The sequence below is a fragment of the Poecilia reticulata genome, linkage group LG13 (assembly GCF_000633615.1).
Source record: "Poecilia reticulata strain Guanapo linkage group LG13, Guppy_female_1.0+MT, whole genome shotgun sequence".
NCBI classification, from domain to species: domain Eukaryota; kingdom Metazoa; phylum Chordata; class Actinopteri; order Cyprinodontiformes; family Poeciliidae; genus Poecilia; species Poecilia reticulata.
In genome coordinates, this window is record NC_024343.1 from 7,864,709 (window position 1) to 7,891,673 (window position 26,965).

The 26,965-nt window shown below is 38.9% G+C and overlaps 1 protein-coding gene across 3 annotated transcripts in view; it reads right to left on the bottom strand.

Annotated features, from left to right (window-relative positions):
• brip1 (BRCA1 interacting helicase 1) overlaps positions 1-26,965 on the bottom strand; it is a 104,990-nt gene that overhangs the window by 5,143 nt on the left and 72,882 nt on the right. The window contains exons 25-27 of one of the 3 annotated variants that reach the window (XM_017308324.1): positions 19,866-19,992; positions 19,459-19,771; positions 19,295-19,379 (exon numbers count right to left, since the gene is read on the bottom strand). The exons of 1 other annotated variant lie outside the window; for it this stretch is intronic. In XM_017308324.1, coding sequence (XP_017163813.1) covers positions 19,758-19,771; positions 19,866-19,992 — 141 coding nt within the window. In that variant the 3' untranslated portion in view covers positions 19,295-19,379; positions 19,459-19,757. Of the gene's footprint in view, positions 1-19,294; positions 19,380-19,458; positions 19,772-19,850; positions 19,993-26,965 lie in introns of those variants that run through there. One more of the 3 variants, XM_017308325.1, reaches the window with a different exon arrangement.

Here is a 26,965-nt window from a genome sequence, read left to right on the forward strand (position 1 = left end):
ATCCATCCATCCATCCATTTTCTTGCACCCTTGTCCCTTAGTGGGGTCGGGAGGGTTGCTGGTGCCCATCTCCAGCCAACGTTCCGGGCGAGAGGCCGGGGTCACCCTGGACAGGTCGCCAGTCTGTCGCAGGGCAACACAGAGACACACAAGACAAACAACCATGCACACACACACTCACACCTAGGGGCAATTTAGACAGACCAATTAACCTAACAGTCATGTTTTTGGACTGTGGGAACAATACACACATCCACTCCACAAACAGAGGATGTGTTGCTGTGTTTGGCAAGAGTCAGCAGGGAGGAGGAAGATTTCTTCTTGGAGTGCTCATACCCTCTACTGGCTACAATATGTAATGTCAAACAGAAATAGGATTCTACCATTTTGCATTGATAAAACCAACAGGTCTCGGTACAGTGGACCATAGAGCAGATCCCTGAGCTTCCAGCAGCATGTCTGGCTTGACTTTAAGATAATGACATCTTTATCTGTCGAGTAAAATAAAGGACCTTTAGAACAACTATAGATAGGATCTGAGAATTTATCTTTATGTTCTAATGTCATCTGTTCAGAAAATATATTTAAACCTGCCTATTCTATTTTTTGTTGTGGGCAGACAATATATATTTAATTATGTTCTAAGGTAATAATACTTAAATTTTTTTTTCATAATTTTTTTTGTCTTGTTGCCTACTAAACAGAGAAGTCCTAATGAGTCTACCTAAGAAGCTTGTGGGATTCCAGTATGCTTGTCTTCCATCTTTCCGACTTGTGTAAATAAAATGTTATTTATCAGTAAATTCTAGGAAAGCCAATGACAGAAAAACGTTTGACTTTATTTTTGTTCACTAATCACTCTGTGAGGTAGCATCGCTCAAAAGGACAATGAACCCAGACAACGCAAGGGCCGGATTCAAAGGGCAGTGGCTTCCGTCCAACCAAGATGACTATCCTCTATTAAGCCTGTAATGACAATACCTTGAGCCGGCTCCTTAGAGCTTCATGTTTAGCAGCCGGCCTGGTCCGGATCAAGTATTTACTTTGATAAGTACGGTTTACCGGGGATCACATGCTGCTGACAGGCACGTTAGCCAAAGGAGGAACAATCCTTCTGAGGGTGATTAAGTGTCTAAAGAAAGGCTGGGTGAGAGGTATAAGACCACTAAGTTTGTCCTTTTTGCACGCTCTATACAGGTGGAACTCAGGATTGCATGAAAAACAGAACCATGACCAGTTCATCCCCACTTCCTACTCTGATACCATCCATCCATCCATCCATCCATCCATCCATCCATCCATCCATCCATCCATCCATCCATCCATCCATCCATCCATCCATCCATCCATCCATCCAATATAAAAGTACTTTGTACTTTTCAAAATATTTAGTGTTTTTTCTTTTTCTTTTGATTCATCATGTTCTTCTGTTACCATATCAGATTAAGAACTGAGATTAAAACAGGCGAAACAGCCAGTACAGCTGATAAACTGTTAAAAATTCTTAAGTGAAGAGAAGAAAGCTGAACTGAAAGAAGTGAAAGAACTTCCTTCTTCATGGTTCCTAACAAGACTTGTGATTGGTTGTTGAAATAATGTTTTGATTCCTTGATGACTCGGAGCGCAGAGCGGTTCAGATGCAGGGAAGCTTTCAGCTTGGGTGGCAACATTAATAAGCAGGATTCTGATCAAAAGAAGGCATCAAAGYTCAACATTTACTGTCCACTCAGAGTTCAGAGTTTGGTCCTTGATTATGAGGGTAAAAAAAAAAAAAGCTAATACTTTTTGTTATACCACCTAAAAAAATGACTAGTTACCTTCAACTCAACTAGGCCTGTTACAATAACAGATTTTGTTGGAAAATAAATTGTCCCAGCAACCATTGCAATAAAGGATATAGTTGTTTTGAGACCATTTTCAAGAATTAAATTGAAAATGGCATGATAAGGCAAGTTTGCTCTCTCAAAGATCAATAAACTTTAATTAAGCAAAGAAAACCTCACACTGGAACTGGAAGATATTTTAAATTTCTAAAATAAAACACAACAACCAAAAACAATAAATAAAATGGATTATAAACAAAAATGGCCTTTCAAAAGATAATAATTGTCAAATTGGAAATTATTGAGCTAAATTTTGTTTATCATTAATTTCTTAATTGATACAGGCTTGAACACAACTGCCTGTTTCTGAAGGTCAGAACACAAACTTGAAGGAAAGAAATTAACAGGAAAAAAAACCAATAAAACCAAAAGAAAAATCATAAGCTGGTTGATGGAGGTGTAAAAGACAGGCCTGGCTGCTGGAAGGCATGCTCAGTAAATCTGGACACCAGGTGTCCTTCCAGCAGGTGTTGGATTACCAGCTGGCATTTCCAGGACAGGACCCTGTGTCCTGTGAAGTGGGCATACAGTAAGAGGCCTAAGCACAGGTAATAAAGGTAAACTTGGGGATTTAGGTCCTCAGCTCTGACTCTAAAGACTCTTAGCAGGTGATTTGTGGCTCATCCCCTCGAGGCTTAGGCTGTGACGATCTGACAAAGCTCGACTATCAAATCAGGTGTCTACTTAACGCAGTCCAGCCAGGTTGATCGGAGAGATGGCTGAAGAGTGGGTCGAATATCCTGTTAGCGTAGCTGTTTGAAAGGGTATTTAAAGGGTGATCCCATTATGCAGGATTGAAATCTCCATAATGTGTTCCAAAACAGCTCCAGGAAGGATTCTGACAGCCTTTTTTGGCAAGAAACCACTACAGGACACATGCTAAACTACATCAAGGTTGTCTTCATTATGCATTGTGTCAATGGGAGATGACCAACAGATGTCATAAAAGCTGGGTGCAGATCTATAGCATGTCCTCCTGTGGACATGCAACCACCCCCARACCTGCAAATACCTCATGTGATCCCCGAGGCGATTACTCACTACATGATTATGTCACATTGAGTAAATTAGACTGATACCCAATAAAACATGTGGTGAGGTGACAGAATGACAAAAATGCTAATTTTTTATTTAAGTATTGAAGACTGAAAGGTGCTTTATATATTTCTGAAACTTTGGGTCTATTGATACATCTTTGAGACTTGAACATATGTCGGTATGAAAGATCAATCACTGTCGCTCACCCAGATTGACAGCAGATTCAGGCTTCTGGTGGCTGGAATCCAATGACTACACAATCTGTGTGTTTGGGGACTATATTCAGTTCAGTCATGTTCATTTATACAAGGAAGTTTTGGCTAAATGAAAATGTATATGCAATTAATAACGCTTTCTGATTTTATAATTTGAACAGTTTCTAACCACTAAAAATGTGCTTTTATGCGACTTAAAAAAAGCTACCTAATATAATAATAACCGAGATGTTGCATTCAGCTCCTAACTCAGAAGGGAACCCTACTGCTTAAAGCAAGGATGATTCCAAATAGTGTCATATTAAAATAACCACATGTCAGCTTTTTGGGCCGTATAAAACCTTTTAATTTGTGTTTAAACAGTAATGGTCAGAAGTGGTGGCAGCAACATAAATGCTGTGCCGTGAAAATTTACAGCTTCAGATTTGTGGAGAGCAGTTCCATGAATATTAACTGACTGAAACAGCAATATTTGTCTAAAGAGTTCCTACAGGACAAAAGCATACTTCCACCAGATACAGTCATATTAATAGCTAACATAAATTGTGAAAAAGTTCAGCTCTATTAATCTGATTGCAAGACCAATTTTTAATAAGGATGAACAGATGTCCAAAAAACAAAAAAGTGTGCAGCCATCATTGCTTTGCATCAAAAATGTCACACATGAAAGGAGACAGCCGCTAAACATCTTGTAAAAAAAAAAATGAAGAAAAAAGCGACAGCAGTTTTCTGGATTTTGCAGAACTTCGTAATTTCATAATCTGCAGTCATGTCTACTGTTGTCCAGCAAGCAGCAGAACAAGTTATTTCCCATCTAAGAGAGAATTTATCTCACAGTTTTACCCAGGCTACCTTAGACTTAGGTAAAAAAAAAAAAAAACTGCTGTGAATTTCATAATGTCACATCAAAAAATGTGTTCTCAGAAGGTAAGTGGAGACACTAAACCGTGATCAGCTCCAATCAAGAATGAAGTAAGAACGGGTCACCTGCTGGATTTGGTTCAGAAAGTAAAATCTGCCATGTCAGAACATTTCATAAAAAAATAATTTTCTTAATAAATTAAATTTACAAATAAATGTATTTATTTATGTATTTATATATGCGTGGATTTTCTCCGGGTACTCCGGTTTCCTCCCACAGTCCAAAAACATGACTGTTAGGTTAATTGGCCTCTCCAAATTGTCCCCACTCACACTAGGGGTGAGTGTGTGTATGCATGGTTGTTTGTCCTGTGTGTCTCTGTGTTGCCCTGCGACAGACTGGCGACCTGTCCAGGCTGACCCGCCTCTCGCCTGGAACGTTAGCTAGAGATAKGCACCAGCAACCCTCCTGACCCCACTAAGGGTGTAAAGAAAATGGATGGATGGATGGATGGATGGATGGATTTTTAAATACATTAATAAATAATAATAAAAATATAACATAGTAATTAATATATATTATATATATAGATATATATAATATTATAATAATATAAATTAATACATTTCTCTCTGTTGTCCAGAGTCAATTCTGCCATCTCCCAGAATTCTAGACAACTTCATGCTTCCCTCTGCTGACAGGCTGGATGGAGATGCTGATCTGATTTGGTAAAAGACTTGGGACTTGTCCACAAAGGTACCAAAAGCTGCTTCAATAATGATGGTGTTCCTGTTTTTGGTTTCCCAGCAAACTCCACTGACCTTCAACCCCATATAAAATCTAAGTGTTGTTGTCAAGAGGAAGATGAGACACCACATCCTGCAAGGCAGATAACCTGAGGCAGCTATCAAAGTAACCATCATGCCTAGCGCCACAGTCTGATGGCCTCCATGCCACGCTGGAATAATGCAGTAATTCATGTAAGAAGATTTCTCTATGCATAGAGTGTATAGAGATGTTCAGACTTTTAAGAAGCATAACATTTCTGTCTAAAATATCTTTTTTTTGCTGAGCTTATATAGTATTCTAATGTTCTGAAACATTGCATTTTGGCTTTTCATCCAAAGACTTTCAATATTTCAATCTATGTGCAAATAATCTATGTATGAGTTTTATTTTCTTAAATTTTTAATTCTTCTTCAGTATATACTAGGAAAATATGAAGGGAGTAATCCAATGTGGCAACATTTGCTTCACTGTCTGAACTTTTGAGCAATTTCTTTGGACCATAAGTATATAATCAGACTAAATCTGAGCCAAAAGGCATTTTGTTTCTATTGTTGAAGATAAAAAATTATTTCAAAATCAGATAAGATGAATTATTTAAGAACTGCACAGTGAGCTGAAAAGTACACCCAAAAAGAGTATTCAGGGATTATGATTACAGCCCCTCTTCAGAGAGCTAAAAACTCTGCTGGAGCACGAAGTCTCATTTGTTTGAAACGCTTGTCTGCCTTTATCAGTTTACAAGTTTGTTTAGAGTCTTGTCATGAAGCTCTTGGTATCTATCATGAAGCAGCGGAGGCAAAACAAGCAGACTGATTATCATCACCAGGGCCAGGAAGGGCGGACAACAACAGTGGAATTTATCACGCCCATCTCTCAGTCCCCTTTCGCTGGGACCTAAACTCATTTTCACCTCCTCTCCTCCTGGCCGAGGAGCCTCATGTCTGATGTGAGAGGATGACACCTCCCCTTCCGTTGCCCTCTTCCTGCAGACTTCACTCTTCTCCAAATGAAATCTAAACAAGCACAATTACAGTTAATTGGCTGGATAGGATCTCTGTCTGCCTTCTCTGCTTGAAAAACATCCGCTCAGCTTGCGCACACACCTTCTCCTGAGGTTTCCCTTGCTGTGGCACCGATACAGAACAGTTCTAACATGGAACTTCTCTTCACTCCATGTGTCCCAGTGGTTGAAAAAGCAGAGCTGGATGAAAGGGAGTGTAATGTGAACGAGTCTCAAAGCACAAACTGTCTGATGGCTGAGATAGCAAACCTTGGCTCCATGCTTGTGCTATCACTGGCACTCATCTCACACAAACACACTCAGCCCAAACAATGACTAGCAACATTGCTGGTAGGACAAACAACATCCTGATATAATTACACATTCAGGAAATTAACAAGACAGTATGTCTGCTGTAGCAGGAGCATGTACTCTACACTGTAAGTGATTGAGGGGAAGGAAGAGTTCAACACCAGGCTGCTATTGGTTTGTACTTGGACAGGACAGTGGGTGGGACAAGAACCATTCTCTGACCCCTGGAAAAACTGCTTAATAGACAGTTTTTGCTGACCTCTAGCTTCAAAATCAGGATCAGGCTGGTTCTAAATTGTTCAGAAGAGATAGTTTGAACTTCCTCCTTCTCTCTGATCTTTAGTCCTGCTCTGCATCCATGAAACATTATATAAAACGCGTTTAAGAAATTCTGATCAGGGGTGCTGTGGTGGCGCAGGGGCAAAGCACAACTCACATATTGAGGCCTTGGTCCTCATGGTGGTGGTCGCAAGTTCGATTACCAGCCTGGTGGCATTTGCTGCATGTCCTCCCCCTCTCTCATTACCCTCTTTCCTGTCGAACTACTTTCAAATAAAGGCCACTAGAGCCAACAAAAGCTTTTAAAAAATAAATTCTGATCAGTGATAAACCTTTCTGTCTCTCCCTGTTTTGACATGTGAGCTGTACGCTGATGTACACAGTAAATCATGATAAAAAATGGAGATCCTATTTTCTCAGTCTAGCGATTCGATTCAGATTTTTAGGGTCACAATTCAATTCAGTAATGATTTCTGATTCAGACACAGACCAGTTTTAGGTTAGCTTAGCTTTTTCTTGAATAAAAAAAATATAAAAGAGTTATTCAACGTGTAAACAGTGGGTGAGAAGGCCTCTACGGTGGCCGAGTGGACGCGTAATGCAATGTGCGGCGGCAGACATACAAAATAAACATATTTTAAAATAGATTTTTGAGCATTTTGAATTGATTCAGAATTCCTAAGACTAGGAATTGCAATTCTTTATAGAATATTTTTTCTGCACCTTTCATGAAAAGTGACATACTTAATGACTTGAGATAATGAGAAGGAAAGATTTTACTCTATTTACTATTGGCAACTAAACTGAACATCTTGCATTTAATTGCAGTAACACAACATCTCTAAATTAACATAAACTGAAGAGAGCACCTTAGATATTGAGGGAACTAATCAGAGACAGTGGTGGCAGCACCTGGATGTGGGATGGTTTCCTGCAGAAGGAACAGGGTCAGAGTAGGATGGAGCTTAATTCAGAACTAAAGGTGATATTTACAGATATTAGATATATTATAAATATTTCACAACCTCTTGAGAACTCCCAACTTTCAATGTTGAAGTCTTTCAGAAATTCAAAGAACATTTACAGTTTATAATTATCTACTTTCTATCTTATCTTATTCATGGAAATATCTGCAAAACAAGGAAACAGCAATCAGCAACATGCTTCAGATCAACTAAAATATGACAAAATCAAACCCTACTGATCAACAAGTCAACTCATGTCTCATTTAAATATTTTGCAAGGTTGCATACATTTAGAAGAGCGTTTGTAGTCTACATTGAGAGGACATGATCAAGACAGTGATCAATGACATCCCATTTCTCAAAGTCAGTGAAAACAAAAGCCTGCCAGCAATTGAATGACTTCTCTGAGATGGCCTCTCCTTTCAAAGCTTATTTTTCCATTAACACTCTGTTGGTGAAAGGCCATTACTGGATAGGGCTTTACCTGAGAGACAGCTGCCAAGCAGGTTAACAGAGCAAACATTACACTTTCAGGCATACTTATGTGCAAACATACAGACACAGACAGGCAGGCAAACACATGTGAGAGCAAACACAATTGAAAAGGTGAGAGGTAGACTCTCCCTGACACTCAAGGGCCACTCAGCCCCAGATTTTTTTTTGAAGGTTTAGGCTCCACTCCCTTGTTTGCTCTGCAGAGTATTCTCACCACCTCTGCTCTTCTAGTGTCGAACCGTGTGATTTTAAGTTAACATGCTTTTGTTCATATCAGATCATGTGTTTTACTTTCCGTTTGGTTTTTACACTTTAAAAAATAACACATTTGGTGGCATCTCAGATCATTTTTATTTCTAATTCAGTTAATGTGTACATAGGTTCTCTAAAGGAGTCCGAGGGTGTTTTCACACTGGGTTCGATTGGAGCCAAAACTGCAACATTTGTTGCATTTTGAGATGATGTGGCTTACTTTCATACTACACTGTATCAAATGAAGGAACCAAACCCTGCACTAAAGTTCACTTCCTGCTTTCGGAGCGGTCCCAGCTTCGGTTGGCATTCACCTAAGTTTGTAGCTGAACCAGAGTTCACTTTATGGGGCCATCAGAATTCGATTATGCATTCACACCTCCCAAAAATGAAGCAGACTTTCTAGACAAACGAACTAGAGTGATTAAAGTGGACTAAACAGGGTTTTCTTATGACTGAGAAATCCTTTAATCTCCATGGCAACCATTCAGTTGTTCAACATGCCTGGGTGGACCGAGCGCCCCCATTGAGATGTAGCTCCTTCTCAGAGCTGCAGTTTCCACACTTCCGAGCTTAAGCCTCACAGAGCACCTCTCCCCCTCGACTCCCACACTGAGCTCCTTCAGACTAGCCAGCAGCAATTAGCAAACACTTGGTGGAACTACACATCTGTTGAGCTCTCTATATTACTCCTTTCTCAGTGCAAAGCTGGAAAAATGTTGTTAAAGGGTTAATAGAGGAATGATAATTTGATGACTTACTGAAGGCAGAGTGTTGGAAAAAGCAGGAGTTTCTTAAGGTGTTAAATTACAAAGTCTAATTTATTTTAAGTCATATTTGATATACCATTTGGAAACATAAATACCTGACTGTATTATAAAATGGCTCGAAGATACTTAATACAGCCCTTGTAATTGAAATATTACATGCTTAGTTTACTGTTGAACAGGTAAAAAAAATCACAATATATTTTTGTAGTGTTATTATTTTTTAAATTATATTCTTATTCCCCTCTCTCCAAAAGTCTTTTGACTGTAGAATTTTGGCCCAGGTGATAGAAAGTTTGGACACCATAGGTCTCTTGGTTCCTCTGTGTGACATTTGTTTAATCAACCTGGATCCATCTGCAGTTAGGAGGAGGCATACTCTTGTGATGCTATTCCCTCAGGCAGTTTTCAGAATTTTCTCTTCAACACAAGTGAAGCACACTAGCCTAGCTCCAACCTGTCACCACATGTCTGTGTGTGGAACCAAAGCAGTTCTGTGTGATGGGAAAAGATTGTTGAGCATCATCAGGGTCAGGCAGAACAGTGATCAATTTCCACCTTTGCTGGAAGGTGTTATCACTGGCTCATTTCACATACTGTTGGTGCTGAGTCAAGTTTGGAAAAGCTTGGTCTGTTTCAGTATAAACAGCGCTGACATGGGAGCCTTGGCTGTTTCATCGACTTCTTTCAACATTACGGGGTGTGCAAAACTTCAGGAACAGTAAATCTTTTTAAACAGATTAGTAAAATAAAGGTGACAGGACAAACTAAACAATCATAGCACGTTGTCTTTCAGCAAGCCTCTCATTTCAGAGCTGTGCTGGAATGCAACCAAGCAGAACTGCAGGAAGAAACTGTTGCTGATGCAAGTACTGAGGAGCCCTACAGATTATCCTAGCTCCTCAGGCAGAATAGAGAAACAGCACCCCCCTCTGGTCAGAGTGAGTCAGATAAACTGGACAGGCTCCCTGTCTGCAGGGAAGTGTGTCAAGGGCAATAAGGATTAAGGATCAAGCAGGAGGTGGGCAAAAGGCAAAGACAACACATCTCCAACAGCATCATGTCACAAAAGGATTATTAGGTTGCCCTGAAGTCAGTATACACGCATACACACACACCAACTGTTCTATCAATTGGAAATATAGCGATTATAGCCACAATGCAGGAGATGAAGGAACAAAGCAGAGCAGGGGGTTGGTGGGGTCTTCCTGCTCCGCCACACTGTCACCTGCCCATCTTCTTTGCACATGGCTGTGTTTGGCTGGAGCTTCACAAAGCTGGGTTGAGACAAGTTTAAACCATCTTTTGTGCTTCTGTCAATAATCATGTTTGCACTCTCATGATCCCGAGGCTTTAGCTCTGGTAAGTTATTTGACGCTGTACCTCTACACCACCTACACAGCTGACTGATGTACAACTTCTCTCTCTGCTACACGCGGATCAACCAACAGCTACTGACATGTTTTTTTTTCTTCGTCTCTATCTCTTCAGCCTGATTCCAGTTTTACAGTGTTTAAACGATGTGCGTCCAAAACAACACCAAATATAGTCAGAGTAGAAAAAGGACCTTCTGGTTGCAACAAAAGATTTTTCCATGCAAATTATTATTGTTGCAGACATATTGTAAATGTGGAAATTCAGGTATGAATCCAGTATGGTGGTGTAGTGTCAGATCAGAACACTTGGAGCCACAAATGTTCTATAGATTGCCTATCTATACAACAGGTAAAAACTGACTGCACTGAAATGTTGACATATGTTAGTGGTGTACCACTAACAGATGTTGAAAACCAAATTGCAGCAAGAGGCTACAATTGTTTTTAAAAAAATCATTTCCTTTGTCTGAAGGAGTTTCAAAATAGCATAGGCATGCATATTACTTAGTAAACTCCTCAGCATAAAACATTGTTAGAAAGGAGCAAAATGTCCAGAAAAATTGATACTGCAGCTTCTGGAACTTCACTGACTGGTGGTTTCCAAGAGTGAAAAAAAAAATTGAGTGAGATCCAAAGAGAGAGAAAAAAGATAAAGTCTTAAGATCATCTGGAACAACTTTCTTTTCACAGTTGTCAAAAAATAGAAGACTGGGTAAAATATTCTACAGCAGGAAGAACACATGTCCCTACATTACAGTAACTAAGCAAACACAAGCACAAATGCTCGTTTTTACTAAGCCTTGCTTTCATTGCTACACAAAAAATAAAACCATGTCGGTTTGTTGAGTGCACTTAGAGAAAGTCACCAACAAAGTCAGCTAGAAAGGCACACATAAAACCAGATGGGCTATTGGAAACGGGGGAACAATGAGTGAGAAAAGCAACTTCAAGCGGCACCTGTTATGTTTCAGGAGGAACAGGGTGGAGGATTGGAGGGAACAAAAGCTGAGCATTATGCTGCTCATATAAAGAGCAGGGAAGCCTGTTTGCTTTAGAGGTGTTGGTCCGGCTGCCCCGGCGGCTATGTATTGCGGGGACGCCCGTAGCTTTTGTTTTTTGACACGAATAGGGGGTGTTGAGAGCAAACGGCGGTCACTGATGCATGGTTGAATTCCTATTAGACTGGTAGAACTGGGCGAGTCCCTGGAGGACACCTTCATGTTCCATTCAAAGCAGCTCCAAAGACTGGTATTGACAGAGCTGATGGCGCAAAATCAAATTTGCTCCCAAATGTAATTTTTATTCAAGTCTGTTCAGAATGATCATTCACACATGACAACTGTGTTGTGTGTGAATGATTGCCAGAAAATTTGATTTATTTCAGGGAAGTGACCAAAACGGGGACAAAATTATTACCTAAAATGCCTCAGATGTAAAACAGAATCTAGTTTAGATTTACTGGTTTACTGCTAGTATGGACCCAGCACAACTGCAGTTGTAGAAACATTTCTGTTCTGTTGTTTCAGCTTTGGGTCAAGTTCAAATTTAGTTATACTCCCAACCACAGCTAATAATCCAGGTAAACTTCTGTCTTGTGTACAAACTGCAATGCTGATTAATTGCTTGTGAAACACGAGCTTTAAAGTAACAGTTGTGCTGTGATTTCATGTTTTATTAATTATTTTGGTGAGAGCACAACTAATATTGTTCAGTCAAATCTTCTGCTGAGATGAACCACTGTAATCTTCATTAATTACCCAGAGAATCTTTAAAAAATTCTGAAGTCTAAGTAGATGGATTAGTTTAGTTGGCGTTTCCTAAATCTGTGCTGGTCATACCTGTTAAGTTTTGGATTTATAAATAAAGGAAATTTTCCGCTGCCTGCTGTAAGCTGTCCTGTTAACCTGACCGAGGTCCAATATCCTTTACATTTTAAGACAATCTAATATAACTACCTGTCACTCACAGGTAGTTAGCTGCTCAGAATCTGATAAAGCCTACCTTTGCTGACAATGAAATGCTGACATTGCTTTGTATGTAATTCCTATAATAGAGCCTAAGTGAAAACACATAATGGAGTTGAAACACATTTATTTATATTCAATCAATTAATCAATCAATCAATCAAATTTTATTTGTATAGCACATTTCAGCAGCAAGGCATTTCAAAGTGCTTTACATCAGTGGTCCCCAACACCCGGTCCATGGACCGGTACCGGTCCGTGGATCAATTGGTACCGGGCCGCGCAAGAAATAGTGTAGTGAAATATTTCCGTTTTATGTATTATTTGAGTCTAGAGGATCTTTTATTTTGAAAATCCTTTAACCGGATTCTCTCGGTTACTTGCACGCCAACACTGAGGCCACAAGCAGAAAAATGAGTAAGAAACGGATCAGATGTCTTTGGAAAGTTTCTTTGCAAAGGGGAAAAGGCCCAGAGAAGAGACAGGAGAATGGATTTATCCCRGACCGGTAGGTGAGKCCCACATTASAAGCCCGCTYTGCGTAACATKCGGCGACCGGCTGCTAATGAGGCAATGAAGCTTCAAACTGCTTCGCCACGTAGAGACCAAGCAGGCTGTGGATATAAGCAACACTTTGAATGTCATTGTCTCTCTTCACTCCCAGATGGGACCGTCTCGTTGCAGAGAAACAAGCTCAGGGCTCCCGTTAGTCATTATCGTGAGTTAAAATTTTCACAAAAGTAAAATGTTCGTTTTTGTGGCACATATGTATCTTATTTTGAAGGGATATGTAACCGTTACCACAGCGACCAGAGTCAGAGCGTTTGGGCTGCGGTCAAGAGGAGATGAGTAGAACTTGTGAGTCTTAAGTCTGGTTTAGATGGAAAGATTTAAGAATTGTCAGCCGATTCTCCAAATCTCTGTGACCACAGAGCTGATAAAAGAACAACAGGTTCGATCGGTTCTTGTCTCCAAGGCAGGAGCAGCACGAACCGATTCCAGTCACGAACATCCCGATTCCAGAGGATAATCCAGTAAAAACCCCCAACATAGAATAACCAAACACGGATGACGATATAGAAGCAATAGTGATAGTTTGTAGACTCATTTGAATAAAAGACGTAACAAAAAGAAAAGGCGGTGGATGAAAGACAACGGGAGCAGCCACTCTATTTGCTGCACTATGATTTGGAGGTGAATTTGTTTTTTCATAGTTAACATTTTTAACTGAATAAACATAATAATGACCTTTAGATTTAATAATAAACATTTCCACATATCATCTCCAATATCTGCCGGACTCTCAGTTGCGCGATATGTCAGCTGTTAGGGATTCCCCTCTGTTCTGACGTCACCGCGCTTTTTGATTGGCTACCTGTCACATTCAGCAGGTCGTATTCTCGTTCCCAGACAGGARAAACCCCACAGGTTGCGATAAAAACTCCAAGACAACCCAAATTGGGTATATTCAGGATTTAGCGGGAACACCAACCCCCCCCAACCCATCCCCCAGGCCGCAGCAAAATTTTCCAAGTCTTGACCGGTCCGCGGTAATAAAAAGGTTGGGGACCACTGCTTTACATCATTAAACACAAAAACACAGAGTCATGCAACATTGAATAAATAATCAAAAACATAACATTTCCAGCAGAGTCGAAGTTCTGCCCTTCAAATCGGCCGGAAAAAAAAACAGCAGGGGGGGACTCCATCCCGTACCCCTTTTCAACAACGGGGAGTCTCCAACCCGCACCCTTTTTCAGCAGCGGGGGGGGGGACTCTAAACCTGCACCCCTTTTCTCCCTAGCGCTTGAACCCGGGTTGAGATTCAAATCCCAATTGTTGTTTATGTTCCATAAGCAACTCTAAACAGGTGGGTTTTAAGTTGAGATTTAAAGGCACTCAGTGTTTCAGCTGTTTTTCAGTTTTCTGGAAGTTTGCTCCAAATTTGTGGTGCATAGAAGCTGAATGCTGCTTCTCCTCGTTTGGTTCTGGTGATGCAGAGCAGACCAGAACCAGAAGACCTGAGGGGTTTAGACGGTTGGTACAGCAACAACAGATCTTTAATATATTGTGGTGCTAAGCTGTTTAGTGATCTAACAACAGTATTTTAAAAGTCTATTCTCTGAGCTACAGAGAGTAGGGACTTTAAAACTGGTGTTATGTGCTCTATCTTCCTAGTTTTAGTCAGAATGTGAGCAGCAGCGTTCTGGATCAGTCGCAGCTGTTTGATTGATTTGTTGGACAGACCTGTGAAGACGCTGTTGCAGTAATCAATGCAACTAAAAATAAACGCATGGATGAGTTTCTCTAGATTGCGCTGAGACATTAGTCCTCTAATCCTGAAGATGTTCTTCAGGTGATAGWAGGCTGACTTTGTGATTGTCTAAATGTGGCTCTGAAGGTTCAGGTCAGAGTCCATCACTACTCCCAGGTTTCAGGCATGATCTTACATTTTTATCAGCCACATCTATATGATATGATCCTTTTGAGTGAAATAAAACCATTTCAGGTAGAAATTGCCTTTCATTGGGCAGGTAATTGGCCTTAATAATTTTTTGACAGAAGAACAACACCTATTTTTGGCATTTTTTCACTGTGACACAGAATGCATTCCACCATACAGTGTATGTATGGTGGAAAAATGCCACCGTATATGCACTGTGTGTATGGTGGAATACATACAGAGCATGTATGTACATGACTACTGTAGTCATGTACTGTGCACATGACTACCTGTGCTTTAATTTTTTAAAAGATTACCCTTGTGAATTAAAAAAATTAAGTACAGTAAAACAAAAAAGTAAAACAGTAAAACAAAAAAGTAAAAAATATATATTTTATCTTATTTAGCTTATCTATCAAAGGACAGTGATCACACAGTGGTTCTAAATCTAAGCAAGCTAAGGTAACGTGAAAAAAATATCTTTACTGCTATATGCACTTTAGGCATTTAAATGGGAATATATTTATGAAAATAAAACACCCAAATGGCACTCTCACAGGAAAACATCCAACATTTTTGGAAGAGAAAAGGGTAGACGATAATACTTTGTTGTTGGGCATAGGGCTATAAGAGTGTTATTGGCGTTAACAAAATTTGTCTCACCCCATCAGTATTTGGCCCACCATCATTTTTGGGATCAACACCTGGTGTGTTCCTGCTGTCAGTACTAACCTCGCCAGAACTGCCTCCGACGCTACTGCTGGTGGCAGTTCTCTCGAGGCAGACATTCTTATTCAAAATTATTACATTATAGTATAGGACATTTACAGGAAAATACTAATACTGGAGTTCAGCAGGAGAGTGTGTTAAAATACGGTAGTTTTCCAGCTAAAAAACTGAAACTTGATAGATTTGCTGCTGGTAGTTTTGAGGTAAATGTGAACAAATATATAAATCAGTGAATTCCCTGGTAAGAATTTGTCCATACCTTTGTTTTAACCTGCCAGTCTGGCAACAAGAAAACAGAATGAGTTCAAACAGCACAGTAGGTAAATGTGGTTACACATATGCAACTAGCCCATATTTGTTAAGTGTTTTTGAAGTCTGAGCTTGTGCACTGAGCTAGCGGTCCATTATAACTGGGGAAACCCGCTGAATACCTAAAGCAGAACAGAGAGAAAGTGGAATCAACCTGTTCAAATAGAGATGGGTTGAAAAGTGTCATTCCCACATTGAGGTGTGCCAGCGAGCTTTGAAAGTCTATGAGTCAAGGCAAGCTTTCGGGTATGTTGTCAGAGTGTGTCCTGTTTGATTTAGAGAGCTCCTGTTCTTTAATAGTCTTGTCTGTCAGCACCAGTAGATCTCACTAAGAGGCCAGAACAAAGAACTTTCCCGTCATTACGCTGTTGGGATTTTCCTCAATGGGCAGAACGACTGTGTGTGGTGAGAATAGGTGTAAGGTAAGGGGAACTAAGGGTGATCTAAAATGTTATGAGGGATGCAACGACTAAGACAGGTCCCATACAGGTCTTTGAATGAATATCCAAAGCGTGCTTTTTGAGTTTGAAACTATTGGCATTAACCTTAAAGCTCTATCTTCTATCTTAAAGCCATATTTGCTCTGGTCTAGACCACCAACCATGCAGTCTTCTACTTTCCTCTCCTCCCTTTCTCAAGATATTACCTGGGATATCTGTACATTCCCTAGGTCAACTTAAGTTTCTGACAGCTTTTAATGCCTCACCTTTCACCTGCACTTTGTCAAAAAGAAAAGGCAGTTCATCATTTCAAGGAGAGAAAAGCAGAGTATTTAGTGGGAGATGAGTGAGAAGTTGCATGTTTGATCTGCAGACATATTTGCAGAAGGATTCCCAATATAGGGGTGATTAAGCTTTTCACAGGGAGTTTCCCAACACCTGCCCAGTATGAGCTAAAAACTCCACCCTGTGATCATAACTGTAGTCCAAACATTGATTTATTTGGCTTTGCTAAAGCCCAAAACTTACTTCAAGGCAGAAAACAGGCATTAGAGGATGTGCCAATAGTTTTACAATTATTTCATGATTGAGTTGTTATGAGAAACTAAATGTGTTATGCAAAGTTATGCTGAAGCAGCATTAGTTCAGGACAAAGTAAAATAGTCTGCAAGCAAATTGCAAGTAATACAGTTAATAAAATGGTAACACAGACTTTATGTGCTGTACAATGTGTTGGTACGTCATGCCTACCAAATACTGCTGGGATTCATTGTGTCCTTAAGTAAACTACAGTGGGTCTAACTTCTGTCTCTCCTCAAAGCTTTATCATGCTCTCCATCTGTCAGGACTGTTGTCATCTTAAAGTATTTAGTCGTTTATCATATAAGGCCAGAAAGAAGATGTTTTATAAAAAAGTGAATTTATCCCCTCTCTATGTCAGTAACCAGAGACAGCTTTGTGACTCAGGAAGACTACATGGAGTCTTTGAGTGCTAATAATTCAGTAAATGTAATGGAACGGCTTTTTTATTTTTTTTTACATGAAGCACCACTTGATCTTAGGAAGTCATCTGTCCTGGACGAACTTGAGTCGAACTCAAACAATGTTCCAAAAATGAGAAGCAAATGTGTTCCAGGGCAGATTTACAAGACTGTTATTATACAGCAACTCTACAAACTATGCAGGTCAATAAAACACATTTTGCAAGAGAGTAGGGAGGCAGTGAAAAACGGTTTGATGCAAAAGCCAGCTAATCTAGCTGTCACCTTGCAGAAGATTGGCATGATAGAGTGATTTCAGATAAAGTCTGATTTAGATTCTAAAGGTCATGTAAGGAGATGGGATTGACTGCCTTTTAGTGCAGCCTGTACAGGCTTATACCTTTGCTATAAATAAGATAAATATATATATAAATAAGGTCATGTGAAAAATGTGGATCCCGTTGATTCCTCTTAATCAACGGGATCCACATACCTAATCTGCAAACACTGGATCTCCTTAGAATTAGAATGTATATGTTACACTGCTACTCAAATGGTTTTCATGATGGTTTTGAATATCTAGTGAGATGAAGATCAATCAATGAGGGACAACATTAAACTTTGTGACTATTTTCCAGTTTTAACTTTACTTTTGCAAATGAAAATCATGTAATGAAATTGTGTCCAAAAGACCATTGTTATTCCATAACTAACACCTGAGGATATGCAGAGATCACCAAGTAGAGCACGTCAACCCAAAAACGTCAACATAACGCTACACAAAGAACTTAAGAAGTTTAAAGGATCAGTTTCTTATCTCAGTGAGTGATCTACTACAAATGGAGTAGGGTACCAGAAATGGCTAATTACCAGCCGTTAATGCTCTCCCACAGAGACCTCACTACAATATGCAGAATTAAAAAGGCAAACAATTGCTACAATAACACGTTGCAATAATCAGCTTAGAGTGTAAGAACACTAAGATGAGCCCAAATAACGGATGTCTATATCAAGATTAGTCAACTTATGAAACCACACAGGCAGATTAGGTGTCTAATTCCACTAACCCCTATGAAATAAATCTGGATTTATTATCCAACGAGCTTCAAACCTATGACTCAAGCCAAGTTCTAACAGCTGCTTCAGCAGACAGACTACTAAAGACCCTCTGCAACCAGATGATCTGGTCAAGCAATCCTTATCAGGCTGTATGAGCTTAAAGAAATCAATTTCATTAGCTATTCACTCAAAGCACCACAGTGACCAGACCAGGATGAAGTCATTGCAAAGGATACATCAACTTGAGTCAATTCTATTAAAAACACAGTTTCAGAGTAGAAATACCTGTACAGTTATGGTACAGGTACCATAACTGTACCTGTACCATGTAGTAAAACTGTAATACAGGCTATTACAGTTTTAAGATTTTGTGTGTCATGCCATAATAAAAATGATACATTCCAAAATGATTTAAATTCAGCCACAAGTGTTAGATAACTAAAAATAGATTTCACATTTTCATCATCTATGAAAAAATATTAAATTTTTGGTTTAAAAGCAGGATTTCATCTTTTTGTTCTCCAAACTTCTAATGCTTGCATTCAAAACTTTTCAAATATTTTCAGTGGTACAACTTTGTACAACTTTGTCACAGTCCTGGTGCTGTGACTGAAGCACAGCGCTCTCCATTTGCTCCTCCTAAATTGCCTTCTGTCTTCCAACGGAAGCCTTTCGTCTTCTGCAAACGCTGGATCCCCTTAGAATTAGGAGACTCCGTTGGAACCCCATTAGTCTTCCAAGTGACTGAACATGGCTGATGCCTTTACTCATTTCCCTCATTTTCTGACATGTCTGTATCTTACAGATGTAGTTAGTTTTTCAAACATACACTGTAAAAAAAAAAAAAAAAAACGTAGATTTTACGGTAAAGCACCGGCAGCTGGGGTTGCCAAAATTCCACCGTAAAACAAAAACAGATTTTACCCGTAATTGTTTTTACGGTGAAATTTCGGCAACCCCGGCAGCTGGCGTTTTACCGTAAAACAAAAAAAAACAGATTTTACCTGTAATTGTTTTTACAGTGGAATTTCGGCAACCTCGGCGTTTTACCGTAAAACAAAAACAGATTTTACCCGTATGTCATGATGGAGTCTAATTTCTTAACCCACATGCAGAACACCAGGCGGAGAACAGAAATCAGTCAAATACGTTTATTGTAAACATAAAATAATGATCAACAATAAGGTTCTGGGGAAAGTCTGCAATCTGGATTACAGGAGCACTGGAAAGTGAAAAAAGAGAGATGGTGAGTTCAGAGGTTGTGGAAAACGACAGTGTCAGAATAAACGGATTGGTCTTACTTGGGTGGAGGTAGGTCTTGTCTGGGGGGAAGAATCACTGTGGTTAACGGGGTTTGGTTCAGGTGGAGGGTTGCTGCTTGACCGACGAGGCTGCGGTGGAGGGCGGACAGGTAAGCTTTGGGTCACAGGAGGCGAGGAACAAGTGGGACTGCCGACAGGGTAATCCAAGGAGGTTTGGTTAACTGTGGAGGTGTCAGTGGAACTCAGGCAACCAGTGGGTAATTTCCACAGTGTCACGACGAGAGGAATGCTTGGAGGAAGCCAGGAGCTTAGGCAACCAGTGGGTAACATCCACAGCTTCACGAGGAATAACCTGAGGATGAGGCACAAGAAGATATCACTTGAGGTCCACAACGGGAGATCACAGTGAGAAGCACAGAAGGCTGGAGTACCAAATACTGGCTAACACTCTGGAGCTGAAGTGTCGGCAGCTCCCTCTTCATACACTCCTCCAGATGATCTGATTAATTGCAGGTGTGCAGGAATCCAGGAACCACTGGCAATGCCCTCAGGAAGGAACAGCTTCTTGGCACCCTTTGGTGGTAAAAGAGGGGGAAAGCAGCAAAAAGAACAATTCCAACAACCCTGGTTCCCAAAACTATAATTGTTTTTACGGTGGAATTTGGGCAACCCCAGCTGCCGGTGTTTGACCGTAAAATCTACGTTTTTTGGGTTATTTTTTGTACATTGTGGGGTTGCCATAATTCCACCGTAAAAACACTTACGGGTAAAAATGTTTTTTGTTTTACGGTGAAACGGCGGCAGCTGGGGTTGTCCATAATTCTACCGTAAAAACAATTATGGGTAAAAATGTTTTTTGTTTTATGGTGAAATGCCAGCAGCTGTGGTTGCTGAAATTCCACCATAAAAACAATTATGGGTAAAAAATGTTTTTGTTTTACAGTGAAACGGCGGCAGCTTGGGTTGCCAGAATTCCACCGTAAAAACTCTTATGGGTAAAAATGTTTTTTGTTTTACGGTGAAACGCTGGCAGCTGGGGTTGCCTAAACGCCACTGTAAAAACAATTACGGGTAAAAAAATTTTTTTCTGTTTTAAGGTAAAATACCGGCAGCTGCTGTTGCCAGAATTCCACCGTAAAATTACAGTAAAATACTGGTTGCCTACTGGCTGGCAGTATTTTWCCGTATTTTCTAAACTACGGTAAAGTTCTGTCGACCAAAACTTCCAATATTTTACAGTATTTTCTAAAATACAGTAAATGTCTGTCGACCACAGCTGCCGGTATCTTACCGTATTTCACGAAGTACGGTAAAATACCGGCAGCTGTGGTTTTCCCTTAGTAAAATTGGTCATATCCTTTTGGATAATACTAGAATTGCTCTTTATTGAAGTTTCACAAATCAGAAAAAAGTTTCACAAATCCCACACTTGGTTTTAAATATTCTGCTATTAGTTGAGAATAATCTAATCCAGGCTTGAAGAGTCTAAGTGATGGAGTTTTTTAGCTACAGTAAATTATAGATGCTGATGGTAGTGAAAAATTAGGTGGAATCGCCCTTTACCCAACTTCACCTTCGTCCAAGCAGCAGGGCCTAATATACAGTTCTCTAAATGTATGACAAATCTATGGTCGACATAAAATTAAATAATCCCAAATATTTAATCAAACATTTAATCAAACCCTCTCATAAATGATGGTGGCGTCAGCTGTAGGAGTTTTTGTCGGAGGCAATTGGTGGATTGCCAGTTCAATACCTGGTCTACCTTTGAGATTTAAGTTTGATATATCAAAGGCATTATAAATGTAATTATCAAGAAACCAAAGTATCACACCAGCATTCTAATCTTTGTAAATTACTTTTGCAGTCTCGTTTATGGTTTTACATCATAGATATAAACATCAGCAAAATGTGTAATTTTGGCTGATTAATTTAGATAATTTTAGGGTAATTAGCTGAAGGCAATATTACAATATTTTTCTATGAATTTTACAATTACTTAGATTTTTACAATAGATTTCTGTGTTTTCTACATTTCAAAATCACTTGCAATATATGTTTATGGAGTTATTGTAATTCCATGTATTTTCTAGAGTAATGAAGTGTTTTTTATATTACAGTCAGCAACCAAAACTATTTTTACCATTTTTTACTGTAAATTTACGGACTTATTTTGCAGTGTTGACTTACAGTAATTCCATGTAATTTCTATGCTAATAAAATGTTTTGGATTTTACGGTCAGAAACTGTTGGTATTTTACCATTTTACAGTGAAATTTACAGACTTTTTTTGCAGTGTTGACTTATGGTAATTCCATGTATTTTCTACAGTAATAAAATGTTTTGGATTTTACGAAAACTGTTGGTATTTTAAGATTCTTTACCGTGAAATTTACACTTTTTTTTACAATGTATATTCTAGGTTCATTTTGTCTAATAAATGATGACACTATAATCTATTGCATTTTCATATACATTTATACACTAAGATTTACATAATTTTACTAGCTGGTCATTTTATTATGCCCTGATACAGTTGAAACCAGAGTTTACATGCACCAAATAAAAAGACATATACATATTTATTTCTCACTGAAGTTAAATCAGACCCAATTTCTCTTGTTGTAGGTCAGTTAGAATCACCAAAATTATTATTTGCTAAATACCACACTAATGTCAAAAATAATACGTCAGAGAATTTCTTATTAATGTCTTCAAAATCAGAAGCTTACATACATTTCCTCAGTATTTGGTAGTATTGCTTTTGACGACTTGGTTCAAACCTTTTGAACCTATTGTGACATTTACCAAATAGGAATAATTTGGGTAATTCTAACTGATATAAAAAAGATAAGTTGATTTGATCTAACTTGAAAAAATGTGTATGTCTTCTTATTCTATTTATAAACTTCTAGCTTCAACTGTGATCCCTGAGTTCTGAAAAAGCTTTTTCTAAATGACAGTATATAGGGGTTAAGCACAACCCACATATGGAGGCCTTAGTTCTCGACGCAGCTGTGGCATGTTCAATTCCCAGCCTGTCTTCCCCCATTAACCACTTTTCTGTTAATTCATTATCAAATAAAGGCCACTAGAGCCAGCCAGCCATCCATCCATCCATCCATCCATCCATTTTCTTGCACCCTTGTCCCTTAATGGGGTTGGGAGGGTTGCTGGTGCCTATCTCCAGCTAACGTTTCAGGCGAGAGGCGTTGTACACCCTGGACAGGTCGCCAGTCTGTTGCAGGGCAACACAGAGACACACAGGACAAACAACCATGCACACACACACTCACTCCTAGGGGCAATTTGGAGAGGCCAATTAACCTGACAGTCATGTTTTTGGACTGTGGGAGGAAACCGGAGTACCCGGAGAAARCCCACGCATGCACAGGGAGAACATGCAAACTCCATGCAGAAAGACCTGGGCCGGGAATCGAACCCAGAACCTTCTTGCTGCAAAGCAACAGCTCTACCAACTGTGCCACTGTGCAGCCCCCACTAGAGCCAATAAAACGTAAAAAAAAAAAAATCTTATATGTAATTACTATTTTTTTTAAAAGCCATTTCTTGTAGGGATGTACAGATTTTTTTGAAGGAGCAAAATAGGCAAATAAATGAAAAAATTATATTAATGAAAACAGTTTATAACGCATGTAGAATAATTTTCATTGTGTAATTTTTGCCCTGAACAATCCAGTCAAATGAAAATAATCACCTTAAATATCCACTCAGGCAAGAAGATGGTTCTTAAATAAAGGTAATTATTTCAGCACTTTCTCCCACTCGTATTTGTGCTACAACAATGCAATCTCAAACACAAAATGAAAACATGAAAAAAAACTAAATTGCATAGGTGTAAGTACGAAGGTTGGTCAAGAAAAATTACAAAAGAACATCAGCACATGGAAATAGAGATGGTTGAGAGATAGGGAAAGCTTGCGACAACAACCAAAATGACAATATTTTAAGTGTGTGTTGTAGCATTGGATGAAGGCTGACTGCAGACACTCCAGGCACTCCAAAGCTTTATGTACAATATGGTGTCTGTCAACTTCACAGCTGAGCAGCAGAAAGATAAAACACTTCAAAAACAGTGAGGGAAAGATCATAGTGCAGCCTTAACCCCTCACAGAAAGCCAGGGGAGAAGAACTCCTTTCAGACAATGAGCTTAATGAAACCCATAGTTTCATTACCCATCTGTGACCCAGATGGTCAGATTGTTACCTCACAAACAACAATGCTACACATCAACACCACAAATTTCAGCAATTTAATGATCTGAAAATATTCTTCATTTGCCACATTGTTTAAGGTAAATTCCTGGTTGAATTAGCAATATTTCAGTTTTTTCCTGACAATTTAACCCCATTCCGTCTGTCTTTTCAACATGACCGGAAAGCAATAACACATTTGTCACAAGAAGGGTTCCAAAATCAATTATTCTATGTATTTGTATGTACATACATTCATAATGTCATATCTAACAGAAAATATGTATAAAAGGTATAGTAAAGCAAGTAGATGGAGGAGTGGATGAGTAGAAAACTAAAACAATTAAATGGAAGAAATAAAGTTTTAGAAGTTGTTTAACCTGAATTTACCAGTCATTCAAGGTTAATCTGTTAAATCTGGGAGGTCACAGTGATAATCTCAAAAGTGTTTAAAATCAGAAAGAAAAAAATTCAGTTAAGAGAAAGCTCATAATTACTGTCTTGGACTTATTAATTATTTTTACTGTTTTAGAAATGGTAAAAAAAAAAAAAAAGGTTTCAGAACAATGCCACAAAAATTCCTATAAGACCAAAATGAAAAGCATTGTAACCAAAATTATAGAAATAACTAAAATCAAGCATAAAAAGCAGATATTTTAAAATATAAGTCAATGCAATAACTGCTTTAAACAGCTCAAATGAAAGCAAATATGAATGCAACTTTTATACTATTCTCTATAATAGAAATTACAATTTGTTCAGCATTAAAATGTTACCTAAAAATAACACATAAAATCCTGAATGAATAGATAAAAATATAACCATATTTTTTTGTTTTGACAATTTTTTTAAAGAGTATTCGGGTGTTGGATTTTCAACCAAGGCATGAAACTCCTCAATACCTTCAACAGACAGCGTGAAGCATAGATGTGTCTGCATTTAAGGAAAAAAAGGCCAAAGGATTTAAAAATCAATGAAGGCATACAAACCAACCCAGGCCCTGGAAGCGGTTACAAATGTAAATCGGATTATGGAGGGAGGGAGTTAGTATTGATTGGCAGATACCTCCTGGCACAGCATGTATTCAATTTGTAAAAGCTGGATTTCATGTGGCAAAACAAGAAATCACAATGCTAAATAAAACCTGACAAAGATGTCTGTGCAGTGTGGGATTTGGGTGATTTGTTCATTTGCCAGCTTTGCAGACCCTGTCCAGCTGTTACGTTTGTTACTCCCTAAGTTACATGACCCCTTAAATATGACCTTTTACCTCACATTCAGCCTTCTACCAAGGCCACTGAGAAAGGCCTTCACTTTGACTTTAGAGGAAGGTTAAAAAAAACAACAACATATTCTTATCCTGTAGATCAGGGGTCCTCAAATCAGGCCTCAAGATCCAGTGTCCTGCAACTTTTAGATGTGTCCCTGGTCCAACACACCTGAATCAAATGACTGAACTGCCTCCTCAGTGCAGTCAAGTTCTCCAGAGTCCTGCTAACAACATTATTATTGGACTAAATAATGAGTCCAATAATTAGACACATCTGGAAGTTGCAGGACCAGGGGCCTCATGTATAAAGTGTGCGTATGAACAAAAAATGCGTGGCACCATATTTTACACACAGGTGGGCATTTATGAAAATGAACGTGGCGTGAAAGTTTGCGTAAATATACGCAAACATTTTATCTGCCATGAAAATGTGCGGCAGCCATGCAAACTTTTTATGTGGACAATAACAAACTGCAAAGCGATGAAACTGAAACCTGACTCAGACAACAAGCATGCTATGTTTTTTTAAATGTTTTTTTATGCCATCTTTAATTGTTTAAATGTAATTGATGAAATTGGAACACATTTATCCTGAGACAATAACATAACTTGCACACAAAATAAATAAAATAAAAATAAAAGGATGTGAAAACCTCACTCGAATGTAAATAGTAAATTTCCTCAGTTTTTGTCACATAAAGATATAACGCATKGGTTTGTGTGCCGAAGTGCATGAACCGCATATTATCTGTAAGATAATTTCCTTCTAACTGAAAAATTAAACAGGGTTGTATCAGCAGATTAWCTCCAATCAAGTCAGGTTTGATTATTTTAAAGTTGATCAAGGTGTACATAGACAATCACATGTAGCTGCTCAAAGGTATGTAATTATGGAATGCTTTGGCTCTGATGGAGAACATCGCCAATAGAAGGATTCAGAGGAAGCGTTTGTTCAGAGATCATATTGATCTGCTGGGAAATGTTGATGATGGTTTATTGTCCTTCAGTGAATTACCAGTGCAGCTGGAGCTGCTGACAGGTCAGACAGTCATTCTTCAGTCGAGCCATGCCAGCCTTATGAATGGAATGCACCTTTATGGACAGAAAGCATCTATATTCTGCAAATTTGCAATTATACACATGATTCCTTTTAGAATACCGTAAACGTCCACATTACCAGCTCACCGTAAAGGACTCTCTGGCACGCTGTCTTTAAGTCTGCTGTTCAAACAAGCATTTCCACTTAGATCTCTCTATTTTCTTTTTTTTTTCTATTTGGAATTTTTTTTTTAAAATGTAATTTTAATTTTTTGTGAGGTGACATTATGTGCCCTGAAAGCACCGTTTAAATAAAATATATAATTGTTATTATAAATACTTATACTACTACAAGAAAGGACCGTTACCATGGTCATTGCTTCTCTTGGTGGCAGACTTCCAGGTATTTATACTAATTTATATATGTATTTATGGGAGGCGACAGGGCGGACCAGCAGCTGCCCTATTTCCCTCAAATTGGGATGTATGAAAGGTGTGCAGGTATGTGCGTACACATGGCTTTATGAATCAGAATTTTTTTGTGCACCACACTTGTCTAAATTTGTCCGTGTGAAAGCTGCACACTCTTTTATACATGAGGCCCCTGGAGTTGAAAAGTTCCTGTAAACTTCATAACATGTAAAGTGTTTTGAGCAATGAACTGTTTATTTAGATGTATGTGAAGACGTGTCGTAGTACTGGGTTATCAACATCAGATCCAGGGATTCTTCGTAAACTCTTCTTGAGTTTATGAAGTCAGCCTGTCATACAACAAAGTATCTTCAGAGACTTCTTATGATCTTCTGAAATATAGACAGCTACAGGAGACCCATCTTGCCCACCACCATCAGCCTCTACAACAAGTCTGTAGTAGACCATTATTGTTACGCTTATTATGGAAACATTCCAGCCCAAATCTCAACATGGTAGTGTCCAAACATACGTGACCAGCTGTGTGGCATGTAGCAAAATAATGTATGTAACAAATGTCGCAACAGTGGACTGGCTAATGTTAATATAACA